At 37.1% G+C, this 16,711-nt stretch overlaps 1 protein-coding gene across 3 annotated transcripts in view; it reads right to left on the bottom strand.

Moving 5' to 3' along the window:
• Nucleotides 1-16,711, bottom strand: part of CDH13 (cadherin 13) — a 523,969-nt gene that overhangs the window by 38,417 nt on the left and 468,841 nt on the right. For 2 of the 3 annotated variants that reach the window (XM_062618325.1, XM_062618324.1), the window contains exons 12-13: nt 13,406-13,639; nt 11,819-12,034 (exon numbers count right to left, since the gene is read on the bottom strand). In XM_062618325.1, the coding sequence (XP_062474309.1) occupies nt 11,819-12,034; nt 13,406-13,639 (450 nt within the window). Of the gene's footprint in view, nt 1-11,795; nt 12,035-13,405; nt 13,640-16,711 lie in introns of those variants that run through there. The other variant, XM_062618323.1, reaches the window with a different exon arrangement.

The raw sequence follows: 16,711 nt of genomic DNA, 5'->3' as shown, positions 1-16,711 counted from the left end.
CAGCACAAAATTAGTAAGTGTCACATGGATTCAAGAAGCTACTGACTGCTTCACCAACAGCTTGTAAATACGGAGCAATATATGTTGAATTATGTGCAGACCTGAAGAAAAGCTTGTATATTTTACATCATATTGACAGATATAATGGATGTTACTACCTCACTATGCATCTTGCTCTTTCTGAGTAAACTATATATTAAAACTAGTTAGTTCAGGTTTAATTATGAAAATGATTTGTCCTATGCTAGTTTTCTATTTCTGTCTATTAGAGACCAGTGTCTCTCTCTCACAATACAAGCATGATTTTCATTCTCTCTGTTACCCCACCTGCCTCTTTAAGCACCATCCCATTCCTTCTCCCTTTCATCTCAAAGCTCTACAGTCCCTGCAAATTCTTTTTTTTCTACTGAAATTGCTTCTCAACTTCATCCTTTCTGTCCTATCATCTGCCTTTGACCCATTTAATCACATCTGGAAATCTGATGTTCCCTTGGCTCCTGTCACTATCTCCTTTACTGTGATTTCTCTAATCACTTTCCCAGCATGTCTTTCAGTCTTATTCCCTCCACCACAGGTTTTTTGGGACACCCTTTTAACCCTCCACTTTAATTTCTTCCCCTTATTTGTGACACCATTCATGCATGTTCATCAATCACTTCAGTGCTGATAGTCGACAGATCTTACTTTCTCTGCCTGCTTTTCCATTTAGACCAGAAGTGTTGAGCTCCAACCCTGATACTTTTTTGATGCTTAGCTGACAGCTCTGCACAACTAAAACTGAGCTCTTAAATCTTTCCCCTAATGCACTCCCTTCCAGTTCTTCCTTTGACTGCTCAGGACAACAGTATCATCCTGCTTCTCATTCAAGCCTAAAACCAGAAACAAACTGGAAAAGTCTTTTTGGCATGGAATCTCTTTTCTAGGTCTATATATCTTGGTTATGTCCTGATCTAGAGGATTCTTTTTCACACATTGTCCCAAAGGGCTTTTTCTAGCCATTCAAACAGCTAAATCTCCTACCCAGGCTCCCCTCAGTTGGCAGTTTTTAGCTACTTTTCACGGCCCTTGACAAATTCAAGTTACCGTGTGCTCATATCTTGTCAGTCTTTTGCCATACAGGCCATTTTCCCACTCTGCCACTTTGACAGCACCTCTGTTACTGTGACTCCTTCATGGCCTCTTCTCCACTTCACATATTTTCCTGGATTGTCCCTGCGTTACCTGTTTTTCCTCTCATTCACAGTCCATGATGGCAGATTTCATTGACATGTTTGGGGTTTTTCCCAAGCTTTCCCACATAATAGGAGCTCCATAAAATGCTGTCTCCTTAACATCTGCTTTGCTGACACATCTACAAAAATCTTGGCGTGGTTAAAGGGTGCCAGGAGTATTATGAATTTGGCTCAGCCCTTTCAGCAGCCTCAGCTTAAGTTATGTTTAAAGAATTATCTTATTCCAGACATTGTTTGGAAGAATAGGATATATGGCTCTGCTTGTTAATGATGACTTGACCCTTTTATAAAAGTGGATTACTGAAAGAGTGGCTCTTGGCTTTTAAAATCAGATTCAACATTCAAAATTATGGGCTATAAAATTCAGTAGTAATAATCTTTAGTAGTTCCAGTAAGAGTGCTTGAGATAAAATCTGTGATTGTTCTTTCCATTGCACACAAAATTGCTTATGTCCACTACAGAAGTTAGTCTACATTTAGTTTCTGTAGTTAATAATGGAATCTATCAGCAACAAATATACCTCCTAAAAATGTTCTGTTACAATGATATCATGTGTTCATTACTGGACAAACATTCTGGGCAGTAACTCCCTGAATACCAAATGTATAGAAATCAACAAAAAAAAACAACAAAGAATCATGCAGAAAACTCAATGATGAATCTAAGCAAATCTGCTGAAATCAACAGAACTGCTCTGCTGCAAATTCTTTGGGGATGTCCAAATTTAAAACCTCTCTATTATCCCAACTGGATTTCCAATGTTCATTATTGTTTTCTGTATAGAAATTGCAGTTTTCTTGCTTGCCTTTTTTTTTTTCTTTATTCTCCCCATGAAGAAGGACCAAAGGAAAGTTCTAGAAATGTACACACACTGTCAAGTTATTAGGGTCTGCTTCTTATTTGAACCCCATGTCTAAAGAGATAATCTAAAGATTACTGACTTCCAGGATTTATCCACCGACTTCAAATGAGATTGCGTTGTTCATTTAATTTTTTTTAACCCACTGTTATGCATTTTATATCATGCATGATGTAAAGTTTGCAGATGGCAACAGCATATAAAAGATAGTAGTATTTAAGGAATGCTGTGAGCATAAAATGTGCAAATAATGTATGCAGGGAACACATTTGCTGATCCACGCTAACTATCTCTTTTAGGAACTTTATACCCTGGTAAGCCTGTGCCTGGCAGGTTTAGATCTGTACGTTAATGATCATTATGCCTCGTAATTATTTCATTTCTTGGTTGTTAAGAGCAATACTGTCTCCGTTGCTGGTCTCAGCACTCAAGAATCGTAACACAACATGTGTTGTTTTCAATGTCATTTCTGTCAAGCTACAAGTAATGTACTGCACACGTTTGCAGGCATGAAAGCCACAATGGCAGTGTGTGCATTGTTGTCCTCACACAGTCACCCCCACCTTTCCCTGAAGGTGTCTGGGGAATGCACAAGCAGCATACAGCTAACATAGCTATATATAACTTCCTTCTCCAAAAATCACTCTCTCTGAAGTCTCTAATGTGATCTTCACCATTTTTATCTCGCAGCTCTCCTCTGCTCTCTACTTGAGAGATACATTCAGCCACATTCCTTTTAAGATAACAGTCAAATAGTGAGATAACAGTGAAATAGGCAGGGTTATTTTTATGTGCTAGCTGCCTGAATTATTACTATTCTGGTTAATGGGTCTCAGATAAGAAAGCACAGCTCATTATCAGAAGCAGATGGTGTCTGTTGGCATTAGTACTTTGGCATTGGAAGATGATGTTTGCTTTGGCTGGTCAAGAAAACTGACAAACATTGTACATGTTTATCTGATCTAATGTGCTAATAGTATGAAGTATAATAATTCTATAGGCATATAGGTCTAAGTGTTCAGTTTAGAGTCAGGAGATTCATGATTGTCCTGGGTTCAGCAGTATCAGAGAAAGAAGGGGGGGGGAGTGAGTGAATGAGCTGCCTGACTGGGTTTAAACCATGACAATGATGCAGAATCTTAAACAGAAAAAAAAGAAAACCAACCCCTTCCTACTTCCACTAACGTCTATTGATGTTGGCTGTAATTGGAATGTCAAAAGAGTTGTTGATGTTGGTAGCAAACTCTACAGCATAGATCTGAATGGTCATCTAGTCCTGGGGTTTTAGATGCTGAACTGGAAAAGGAGAATGCTACCTTATACAGACTAAGCATTCATACCATTGACTTAGTAAATGACTATAGCTCTCTGTTTATTTCACAGTGCACTAATTCAAAGTTATTTATTTTGGTGATCCACATGATTGATAGAAGTAAATGGAGAACAAATGCACATAACTGTATGACAACGATTTCATGATGACCCATACTAGGAAAAAGGCAACTGGTAGCACATAAACTCATTCACTCTTGTTCTGGTGGCCAAGAGCTCACATTCCAGCAGAAACATTCTAATCAGCTAATAAGCAATCTGGTTTGCAAAATGACTTCTAATTTCAGAAAATGCTCTGGCATCTTCCAAGCACTCTAGCTTTCCCTGTTGCAGCCCTAGTTCTAGCTTTCTCTGAACATATTTACATATTAGTGACTCAATTCCCTGCTTATTTTGAAGAAACAGATCTAAAAAGAGCAAATGAAAGCCTTTGAAAGATGTGTTCCTTATGAGACCAAATTCACTCCTCATTACACAGACTATGCTTCCCATATTGCAGTTAAGACATCATAAAAATTAAAGGCATTTAAGTTTCATGCTGACCTGCTATACAGGAATGAACTTTACCCAAGATATATTCATCCTCTAATTCCCATTTAACATAGAGAAGAGAGTTAACACAGCTGGAGCTTGGAGTTAACTCATGCATGCTCCATTTCTTTCAGATTTCATTCAATTACCCTTTCATCAGAAATATTACATTAATCTTTGCATAATTAAAAGTCATCATGGACTTCAGTGAAACCTCAGTAATGTTAAAGAGGCAATGTGAAAATGGTAGAAAAGATCAGAACCAAGTTTCTGTTTAGGCAGCTCATCAACATCCAGGTATTCCTTTCCTGGATTTACTATCTGTAAAAGGATATTAATTAGATACACAGTTATTAGTCTAGCCTTTTCATAGAACTTGAAATGTCATAAATGGGTTTCATGTACATCCCTGGTTCATTTGTCATGGATAGTTTCTGACACCAAAAAGTGTCGTAATATTTGTACCATATGCCTACAAATTATATTATTTTGCACTTTTGTGTAAAATAACTATTTAATAGCTATGCTCTTCTGTGACTTTGTCTATGCTCCAAAGCACTGCCTAGGCTTTGCTGCAAGTGCCAATATCGAGTGCTCCTTGAGTTTTGACTGCCCTGGTACTGTTTCAAAAAAATGAAGGAATCTTTTCACCCCAAATCTCACTGAGTTTGAAAGACAAACACCCACCTCCAGACAGATAACAGGTGTCCTTATTCACACAGTTAAGAAATTTGATTCCAAACAGTAGGCATCCTTGTGACTGCTTTAATTAGTGATCTCACTGAACAGTAACACCTTGTGGAAAACTTTATAAGGAAGAGAGAAGCAAAGGAGTTTATCCTGAAAATTTGCAGCTTATACCATCATAATACGTTTTGTTTCCTATTTATGTGAGGAAATGTTTTCAAATTTCTTAATATGAAAAACACAGGATGTGTTAGTGCTGTGCTTGCAAAATGAGTGCCTCATAATTCTACTCAAGGGTGAAGTAATTTTCAGAGTATCAGTCTGACACCAGCAGGTGATGTCTCCAAGAGTCTTTCTCACAGTTAGAACTCATTTATTATAAGACTATACTCACAGATCTCAAACTCTGCTGGTTTATGCCAGAGTGCTCTTATACTTCTCACTGTTGAAACCTTGTTTCTGCTTCATATCTTCCTTGCCATGTACCCACTTATACTGACTATGTAATGGGCTGTTCTTATGAAGTGCAAAATGTATGTATGGGCGTATAAGAAACACCATCTGAGAGAAAAGTTCCTCTTCTAATACAACTCCTGCTCACTAGGACCACGAGATATCTTGCTGGGGCTGGGGTTTGTAGGAGGTTCTAAGGTAAAGCAGCTAAAATGTCCTAATTATTACATTTTTTAATAAATATGAATTTTAGCTGGACATTTTGCCAAAGCAATGCCATCTTCCTTTGACCAATAGGAAGTAAAACACTTCCTTTCCAGTTCTTCCAAAGCAAAACAGTTACAGAGGTGCCTGCCTGCAGTTTGGAAGTATATTTCCTCATGCCCTAATCTAATAAATTTAGCTGAACAGTTGAAAATATTCAGTTAGTGAAATGAATAAGTACTATTTTGAAGTAGCATTGAACAAGTCTTGCCATTTTTCATATTTATGATGAAAATGAAATGCATCAAGCATAAAAACTACACAGCCTTTAAGGCAAAGTATAACAGCTTAAGCAGTCAGATCTCATCTTTGACAGCACTACAGCTTAGTTTATTATCAGTTTTTAATAAGTGGAAGATGAACATAAATAGTCCAGACACATTCAGATCCGCAGGTATATACTAATTCCAGTTTGAAATACTAAAATAATAATCTGAAAAAAAACCTTATTAAGTAAATAAGAACAAAAATGAGAGGAAAGTATTATGCTTAGAAGCCCTGGAAAAGGAAAAATCAAATTAGAAAATTGCCAGGTTTGGATATGTTGGAATTAACCTGACTATTTCAAAATTTGTCAAGAGGGACTCATAACCATGACACCTTACATAAGCACTAGCCAATGACATCTGCAACTGAAGTGCAAGGGCAAAGTGAGACTTTAAGACCTAGTCTGAGCTACTCCAAACATCAATGGCCTTTTAAAGGACATTGTAGGTACCAGGTGTCTACTAGAGAAGCAAAAGCAACATCATCTAACCTTTAGACACAACAGGTCACCCCCATTCATTTTTAATTTCACATCTGAAGCTGAATAGCAAGCTGACCACATGCAGAGCCCATTTTGAGGTGTTTGTATGTTATAGAACAGGGAAATATCCAAGGACAGAGACAGTTAAAAGAAACAAAAATCCCATGGTGTATAGTGGTCATTAATGACAGAAAAAATACAAAAAAATATTTGAACTGGCCATTTATTCAGTTCTAGTTTTTAGTCAGAGTCCATTACAGAACAATTTAGATGATAACTATCTGAAGTTATATATTTATATGACTTTAAGAGGCTGTTCAGAAAAGAAATACAAAATATTATATACCAACAGTTACTGTGAAGAAAAAGCATAAAATGTTCATTTGAATTCACAACACTGAATGGTCTATCAAACCAATTTCATTAAATGCTCATTTCATGTCTACAGAATGACCATCAGGAACAGTATTAGAGCTCTTAAGGAGGGAGCTATATTTGCTAGTAACATTTTTCTCTATTGCATCCTGAATGCATCTTTTAAAGTATTGTATTTTTTCACATCTATACTTCTGGAACATGTTTGGATGGTTTAAAATGTGTGTAAAATGCCATTTCCCACCTAATTGACTCCATAAAATGTAATGTCATTAAGTACCTTTTAAATATGCTGATGTACGATTTGAGGGTATTTCTACTTGTCAAGTCTACATGACTAGGTATATAAACATTCTGTCTCCAATTACATCCATACATATGGACTTCTGTGGCATTTCAAGCACCATTAACTTTAGCTGGGCTCCCAAATACAACTGCACAACAAACTGCGGGATTGAGTACACCTGCATAGAAATTAGAAGCCCGGACACAGAGGTCTGTGTTAAAAGCAAGTTCCAGACGAAGACTGTCTCAGTTTGAATGCAGTCCCTTAACCCCCTTACTACAGGGGTAATCTCCTTTCCTTACTACAGTCTAATCAACCAAGTTCTTTAAGGAGACAAATAACAGTGGCATTTTTTTCATACATGCAACTGAGAAACCGTCTGGATTCACTGATAACTGAGCAATAACAGTAATAATGTTAATACGGACAAAAGGATCTGTAACATAAATATTAATATTTATCGAAGTAATAGTGATTATTGCTGCTGTTATTATTGGTTTTAGGAAGTGAGATCTATATCACTGAAATTCACTAAATGTCAGGTCTTTCTTGGACAGCATCATTTAAGTGCTGCTTTAAGGATTAACATTATATGTGCACTAATGCAAGAACGCAACTTAAAAATAGAGTAGTGCAACCCACACCACTACCTCCAAAACCCTTTCACAGCAAAACTCTTCCTCATCTTGGTAGTTTTTGAAATTATAGCTAATCTAGGGATGTTTTACTTCTCAGAAATGATAAAATTTATCTTGCAAACTTTCCTACTCTTGAAAATTAAACTTCTCTGAAAAGCAGAAAAATTGCAGCTTCCTCCTTGGAGCTAAAAGGAACAAGGATGAAATTTTTTCTCTTTTTCTTGGGAAAAACAAAATTCCTTCTGCAAAAACTAAACAGTAGTTCAGCCCTGAAAAAAAACCACCACCTACTCAATTGTCTAAAATTAATGCAAGTAACTCACCATAAAGGCTGAAAACTGAATGTGCAGGTAACAAACCTGCCATTGTAATGGAAAGAGCAATGACCTTAAAGGTCTTTTCCATCTGAAACCTGCTATGATTTGCCTTAGTCTTATGCCATTCAAGAATGCATTGCTTCAGTCTTCAGACATTCGATGTCCCTGCACGGATAACACAGGTTATATAGGAGATACATGTGCTTCTGTGGCTTTGAAAACTGAACTAGGTGAAAGGTAACACTGCAGTTTTAACTCTGTCCATGTTCAGGTACATTCAAATCCAACAGTTTAATAGGATTTTAATTTTTGTATTGGTTTATTAACAAATACTTCATTTTCAAGGAAAAAACCCCAGCACCTTTTTGTCATTGACCCTGCAGCTGCATTCCTCAAATCAGAGAAACATTCTGGTGGGGGACAGCAGGCATTAAATCAGGGAAAGTTAGTGGAAATTAACAAGAAGTTAAATTAAAGGGTATCTCTAAGGCTTCTTCTCTGCAATCACAGTACAGACATCTGTGTGAGTCTGCTTTTCAACACACCTGAGGCCTTTCACCATCAGTTTAACAAATTAATTTCAGTGTAGGGACCTCCAGCTTATTTAATTTCTTTACAGCAGTATTTCCCCCAGTCTTTTATGTTACTTTTTGCTCATAATAATGGAATTCTTTACTTATTTAAGCTCAAAGTCAACTTACAAGTTTGCAGTCCACTGGCCAGCTTCACTAAGGGTAGTTTCTTATCAGTGGTTGACAGTCTCCTAAGATATAATTTTTTTTTTCATCATGAAATGTTTAAAGCCCTGTCTTTTTCTAACAAGGAAATTAAACTAAGTAATTTAAGACTTAATATTCCTTCTAATATTTGTTAGCATCAACTACTATAACTTTGGAAAGGCCTCTACCTGTCCACTATACATCCTTCCAGCTTGACTTCAGCAATCCCCAGTGGTAATAAGTTAGGCTAAGTATGAAATATGCAAAGATGTACCTTTTTTTTCAATCAATCAGCCCTCTATTTGCCATCTTTTAATTCTACCAAACACCTTACTGTTTTGTTGTGGAAAACTAGCAATCTGCCCATATACTTTGGTATCTTATGCTTTCCATTTCTGGCTGTCAGGTACTAAATTTTTCTTGTTCCAAGTATATTCACCTTTCCAAGGGCTCCTGGGCAACTCTGCAATCTGTATCCCATTATCCCTCAATATACCGAACGCAGTAGGGTAGCTACAGAATAGGAGAAACTGCTGTTTTCTGCATGCATTACAGTTTTAGTCAGCCTTTTCTGTTCTATGCCCAGATACTTCAGAAATCTACCACGTATGACTTCTTTCACGATTTACAAAGGAGCCACATATTCCAAGTATAGATAATAATTGAACCATTTAAATGATAATACCAAGATGTTTTGTATGGGGAGGAGATTCATGCAGGGCATTTTTACCATGAACAGCTCATTCACAGGGCTATGTATCCTCACACCAGATGTCAAATATGAAAAGAAATACTTTGGCGTGAATAACAAAGTTCATTTGACTGAAGGATTTACCTCCTAGGAGCAAGAGCCTCATAAAACATAAACACTGGAAGCAAAGTGAGCCATGTAAGGGCTTTTGCAAAAATTAAACCCATAACTTGCCACTAGAAATGGGATGTTTCATCTGTTCAATAAGCACTAAAGTTCTCTTTGTTTTTATGGCATCGTAATCTTTGATTACTCTGATAAATATTTGGACTATACAAAACAGTGCAATGGAACTAATCACAGTTATAAAAAAAACCTGTGTGTGAAAATGAATTAGGAATGCAATGAAACCAGCATATTTTAGAGAAGTTCAAATACAGAAACACATTATTTTAACTGGCTCCTGACCTCATTCTTTTATGTCTCCATATAGTCATTTACACCTGAGGAAAATGGTTATGAAAGTTGTTATGCTTGCTGGTTTTACATAAGCATAATCGGATCACTGTACCAGACATGGAATACCAGTCTCGCTGTGTGTCACTGGGTGAAGCCAAAACAAACAGCTGACTAGCAGTAAATTTTAACACAAAACCATGGTCCTGTGTTGAGGATGAGGTCTCTCTCTCTCTGTTGAAGTCTGTCTGTGGAATCCACGCTCTCACTCACAACTGTGTATAAAACAGCCTCTACCCTAACTGGGAGATCTCTCTTTTCCCTTCCTCTCATCTCACCCACTATTTCCCTTTGCTTTGGCTTTATTGCTCAGGCCACAGACAAGAACATCATATCGCTGGTAGATTGTGTGTGTAATTGTACTCCACTCTATTTAAAATTACAACTCTCCCCATACTTATTACAGTTCTCTGAATGAAAGATTGAAGAAAGGCTCTAGGTATGTGTGTATTGCTTCATGGTGAAAAGACTATTCAGTGTTATTCATTCTTTTATAGTAGGAGAGGAAATCCCTGTCATTCAGAGCAGCATGCACCATTCAGATGCCAGGGGCCTATATTCTGCCTACAGCTGTGCTGGAGAAGATATGTAGTCAAGAAAAGCAACCTATGAAGAGCTTTCCAATACCTAAACCTTCTTTTCATGATTTCATTTTAGGAAATTATGAAATTATTTGTGAAAATGATCAGACTTTGGGGGTTAGATAAAAGCAACTTGGCTGCTTTCAGAACCACAAAGATTTTTCTCTACCTCATTGTATTCTGAGCAGATGCATTAATGTAAATAAAGTTCAACTGCAAATCATGTCAGATATAATAGTAATTCCAGTGACTAAAGTCATGCCTAGTGTAGCACCAGCAACATTTATGGAGTGGTAACAAGAATACATGTGGATCAATGACCTGCGAATCTATATCACTGATGTGATTGATTGATAGTGTCATGTACTGTTGAGTATTTTTAACATACTGCTTCTAACAGCTGAAGTCTGAATTTGGTTCCAGCAGTCAAAACCCAGAATAACTGAACCAAAGCCAATGGAGATACTTCAGATGTCACTGAGTGGAACAAACACTGTGAATTTGCACTTAGCATTTATATAGTCCTTCTCATCTTCAAAGAGCATCCACAAACATTAGATAATTCTAATTCTTTCATAATGACCTTCCTGCTAACTGTTTGGGATAAAAGTAAGAAACTGTAAGAAAAAAAAACCTGGCAAGATGTGTAATCAAACGCAAACTGAGCCTCAGATGTGTAAACTCTCTCTGCCTCATGATAGATTTTATCTCAGCAAGAATAGAACTTTCACCAAGGCTCATGTATTAATTCACCATACAATGTATTTTACTAACATAAGACGACGGTAATAATCCTTGAACAACAGATTTACTATCACAGTTATAGGACACAGCTATTCTGTTTTAGCAGATAAGGAACTCAAAAAAATATTTCATTAAAAAATTTGCTGGGAGCTGTCACAGGACAAGCCAGAGAAAGTCTAGGTCAGATACTCTTCAGTCCTTCTGGGATCTTTTTACTCCTTCCAATTCAATTAAGGAATTTCGTGACCCTTTTTTAGAAAGCTTTCTTGGAAGCAGCAGAAGTTCCCTTTACCTATCAGGTCTCTCTGCCGTCCAACCCACACCTGCAATTTGATTATCAATTCTGGGTGGCTCTAAGCTCAGAATCTCAAATAAGTTCCTCATGTTCCAGTTGCTTGCACACTTTGTACAGAGGAATAGATTGAAGAAGACAGTACTCGTTTTCATGGTGACCCAGAACAGCTATTGTTACAAGAACACCTTTAATCTCCTGTTTCTGTTTTCAAACTAAATTCAAGTAGGGAGAGATGAAAGGAAGTGTCTCACTAATCTGCTAGTACAGCTGGTACTTCTTGGTTTATCATATGCTAGCTCTAATTCTCTTTGATTCTTCTTAAAATTACTGCTTCTGTTTCTTAATTTGACAACTAGGCATTCGTTGTTATTTTTGATGATGAAAAACCCTTCCCTCCCTCTTTCTTATAGCTACTTCCTCAGAAAAAAAAAACCCAAATTTACTGAATTATATCAATGTATGAATTTAACCTCTCCCTCAGTTCCTGCACAGTGTGTAAATGAGACATTAAATAATACTTCATTACTTACAGTTCAGAAAAAGACTTACAAAGCAAGCTAAAGAGCGAAAGGAAGATAAGGGTCATGCTGATATGAAGGGCATCAGTTGCACTGCAATCCATTTTGGATTTCCTGCAGGCACACACTTGCAGTTTCAATTCTGTGTTGTTAGTCAGAGGAGGATTCCCAGAATCTGTCACCGAGATTGGGATGTTGTAATTGGCCTTTTGCAGATTTTGAAGAAGGATGATCTGGGCATGAGTATCTACAAAGGATAAGGTGAAAATTAGCCAAATAGCAGTTGTCTGGAAGGAAAGAAGAATTTGCAAACAGATGTGATACAGTTACTCCTGCAAATTAAGACGAAAATGACCACAGCCTAAGGAAAAGATTAAAGAATTTAACTGAAGGTAAGAAGAGGCAGTACAGAAATTCTTTCCTGGGCTGAGAGCTAATTGCAAACTTATTCCAAACCCCACAGAAAGAAATATTTTTAAGAGCTTCTTTTTCTTTAAATACAGTATTTAAATGTCTGCAAATTATTGGCAGAATTTACCTGTGGAAACTAACACACTAATCAAGTGCTAAGGCATGTCATCCCCAAGGCAACACAAGAGGGAAGAATATATGTATTTATTAATGGAAAAAACCCTTATTGCATGGAAGTACAGGCATAGCTGTTTAAATGCTTCCCCAGTTTGCCTGAGAAGGCAGAAAAGAGAAAAATGCACCTTCGGATGCATGGATCTGCTCTGCCTGAGCAACAGTGGGTCATAACAGCTGCTGGTACCCAAATGAGCGCGCTGGTTCTTTTAGCAGTGTTAACAAAGAGGTGGTTTGATGTTTGGAGATCAGCAAAGAAAATGACTCCTCCACTTTTTCCCGAAGCCAGGTACAGACATCCTGGCTACATCCTGACTACATCCTGGCTACAGCTACCTTTATTTTTTCTAAGAAGAATATGAAACAAAACACTAAAAAAATCAGTAATGACAGGGATAGATACTACATGCTAGGAAACAAACAGAAATAATATACATTAAAACGAAATCACAGAATGTACTACTTTGTGTTTGCAATTTGGTGTATGAACCCACTGCAATTGCATAGCATGTACTTTGATCCTCTTACCAGCAGCCTATGGTCCCAGCGCATTGGAGTATTTTGTTTGTGAAGAGTTCAAACACTTAAAATCAGGAAGTTTTTCAACTTATAACCAATTTTAACATTGTATATTGTAACAATAATCTGCTAAAGCCCATGCAAAACTTTCATGCTGTCCTAATGCAAAGCATCGTGCATGTCATGCAAACAAATGCCATGCCATGAAATATGGTCATCCTTACAAAACTACAAGTCATCAGCAGACTTTCTTTAGTGCAAAACTGAAAGAGGAAAGTTTGTTCAACATGACAAGAGGAGGAAAAAAAGTCTGGTTTTAGAGAAAATGCAGACAGACTATTAGCATGTCCCACGAGGCAGCCAGTCTGAGCAACAGCACCAGCAACAGGTCCATCCTACAAGACTTTTGCACACAGCTGCTCGTAAATTCACAAAATGGGCAGCCTCAGGGTAAGTGTCTGGGATGTAGGGGTAGGGGTACAAAATGTGTAATTAAAAAAAGTAATAGACTTACCATTAAGTGTGGCGAGTCTCCACATTTTTTCTGGGCCAGTTTGCTTACTCAGTTCAAACGTGAATGGATCTGTGTTGGGAGGAAGGTCTTTGTCTGTTGCTCCGAGTACCACTATCCTGAGATCTTTCCCATCATCACAAACTTTTGCCAGTGTTGGGTAAAGGGATGGGACATTGTCATTGACATCCCCCAAGGTAACGTATAAAGTTCCTGTACCTGTAGCGGGAGGGTGACCTATATGATAAAACAAACATACGTTTATTAAATCATACTTCCATAAACAACTTCTCTTATTTGTACCTGTATGCTTGTGAAGGGAGATAATTTTTATAGTTCTTACCTTTGTTATGTCAAAATTATTGCTTAAAAAATTGATGAGTAGCTATTGTAAATTTATTGGTTTATTTTCAGAATGCAGCCTGTCTGATTCTCTACAGTATGGATAATTATTTTAAGGAAACCTCTGGGAGAGGAATATTTTGAAGTTAAAACGAGTTTAGGACATGAATAGTTATCTGGAAAAGAATCTGTTCATAAATACATACTGAGAGAAACATAGGAAGAAACATGCCTAGAAGGAAGGCATAGTATTAAAAGAATCAAGAACAAGACAAGTAAGAGGAAAAATGCTCTGGAAAATGGTATCTTTTATTTACCCAGAGTCACCCTGTGTTAGCAATGGAGTTTCAGTCCTTCTCAAATGATTTGCCAGCCTCAGCCCTGACCTGAAAGAACCCGTTTCAGAAGTAAGGATGTTGTCTACTCACCATGGTACCACTACAAGCCTTTGCACCAAGACTGTGACTGACAAAGCAGCCATGGCACTGGAAGCTTTTGTAACGAGACATCTGTCCACTGGGAGCTGGACTGAAACTAGCACCTCATTTCACAGAGGTCAGAGAGGAGCTGACAAGTGGTAATAAGTTTCAGCTGCTACAGATGTTTGCATGCTTGAGCCAGTAACTTACTGCTTTCAGTCTAAAAGCTCGGTATCTTTTATCCTTTTGCCATTCCATTTTAACTGATGTCAAGAGTTTTCTAAATGCACGTTACTTTCTTCCTTGTATACACACTTAATTCCTCATTTGAAATGCTGCACTTCTGGGTTGTTTTTATTACTCATTTTTCTGATTTAGGTAAAAGATCTATGATCTCTGCACATCCCTTAGCTATAAACCCTTAGCAGGTAGAAAGGATCCAAGATGTTGCACTTAACCTGTAAAGCGCTAGTGCAATGTGTCATGGTAGTTTTGAGTACTGAAAGAGGTGCATTTTAGCATAATTACCCTGCCTATAGTAGCCCAATAAAGTCTGGAATTATTGCTTCACTGTGAGTGCATCCTAAGAGAGAAGTAAGTACCCTGTGGTCTGGATTTGATAAACTACTAACTGCATCAGAATGTAATTAGTCTTTCCAATAACAAACGTTACTAATGGCGACACTTCATCTGTTTCATGCACACATAAATGCATAACAAAGACAGAATTTTCATAGTTCTTTAGCTCTCCCCCTCCCCTCATCTCACACTTTGTCATCAGAAGGGCTAGGGTTGAGTTATTTTTAATGAAAAAGAAACTATTTTTCACTTTTTATTGGACTAATTGAATTTGCAGAAAGACTCCAATACATTTTTTGTTCTTGATATATTATTAAGTAAAGTCATACGGCAGAATGGATGAAAAGACATTTGAGTGTTTGAAATATGATCATAAAAGCCAGCCTTTCATGCACTTAATTAAACTGCTGTCTTTAATTTTGAATGCATTATTTTCACACTGGACTGATAATGTCTTCTGCACTGCCCTTCTTATCTTTCTCTGAAGTCAGTAATATTAAAATCTGCCTTTTGAAATTAAGAAGCCAACAGCATTATGAATGTACCGCTATTTTGTCAAACACAGATATGGCTGCATTTTCTCTGCTGTGCAAATGTTTCACCTTCTTTGTATAGCTTATCGGCCAGCCAAATACTATGCACAAATAGAGAGAAAGGAAATTGCTTCTGTCCACTTCAATGACTTATTCTCTGGTTGGTTTTTATTTATAATGATTTAAAAAATCTTCTGGTGATTTATGAAGACCTTCAAAAAGAAAAATAAGCAAATGTGAAGGTCATAAACTGAAGCTTGTTAATACGCATGTCATAAAAAAATACAACAAAAAATGAGTCAAGGAAAAATGGTCACAACAGATCCACTGGGAATATCTGACTTTCATAAATTTGACAGTATTATGCCTTTGAAATAATTAAAAAGTCGCAGACAGCTTTGGCTTTGAAATGAAAGATTTTAATTCCGAAATAAAACTTCTCTTAATTTGTATTGTAAAACCTTGAAAGCAGAATTAATGTTCAAACTAAGACATAAAGGACTCTGTCCAACAACCCTTGGGAGCAGGTTTTCAAAAGAGTTCTTCCCTGTTGGCCAGTTCTCCCAAGGCTGAATGCTTTAAACCTTTCAGTGCCTTTAGGGCCATTTGGGACACAGATAATTTCAAACTTCTGCTTAGGCTCCCACAAGCTGCACAGCCATGAATACTCTAGGACAAATATACGAATGCAACAGCATTACTCAAGTGTGTAAAAGCTACTAAAACAGAGACTACTAATTTCACACTTAAAGTGAAACCTTGGTATTGAATCCTGAGTTCAATAATGTAGGGTAAGACTGAGAACCTTTACAAGTAATCTTCAATGAGACTGAAATGCAGGTAAGGTCTTCAAAGTTAGTTAAGGTCTGCAGGATTGGAACTTTGATCAGCAAAGTTTTTTGATCACTAAAATAGCACATATTCTTAGAACATGCTGTAGTTAGAAATGCATGATATACTTATCTGGATTGGACCAGGGCTGGTGATTTCTTCATATCCTGGCTTTAGACTGCGTACAAAGCTTCTAATAGTAGTCTGCAGTTAGGCAATAGCCACTGCTGTTGTAAGATGAAACTAGTGAAAAACAGACTATCAAAAGTAGTTCTACCTTACGAGTTAGAAAGCACCATAGAATATGATGAGGTCTATTGTCTGGGGACTAGAATCTGTAACGCAAGGGAGTGTTACCAGAAGGTTTTAGTGCTATCAACATAAATGACCATGTTGCTACCTTTAGATAAGAAAAAAAATAGTTTCAAAAGAAATATTATAGATACAGTTTCTTTGTGTACTTCTGAATTTCAATGAAAAGACATTCAAAATCACATCAGAATTATCAGTGTAAGGCATTAAATTATAAGCCCTTTGTAGAAACACACAGCCAAGAATTTTGAAAACTGGCATTCAACTGAGGTCCAAACGGTTCCTGTAGGAAC

The sequence above is a fragment of the Pezoporus occidentalis genome, unplaced genomic scaffold (genome assembly GCF_034315485.1).
Source record: "Pezoporus occidentalis ecotype Australia unplaced genomic scaffold, CSIRO_AGI_Poc_V1 ctg20, whole genome shotgun sequence".
NCBI lineage: Eukaryota > Metazoa > Chordata > Aves > Psittaciformes > Psittacidae > Pezoporus > Pezoporus occidentalis.
The sequence above is the reverse complement of the archived record's forward strand: the minus strand, read 5'-3'. Positions and strand labels throughout refer to the sequence as shown.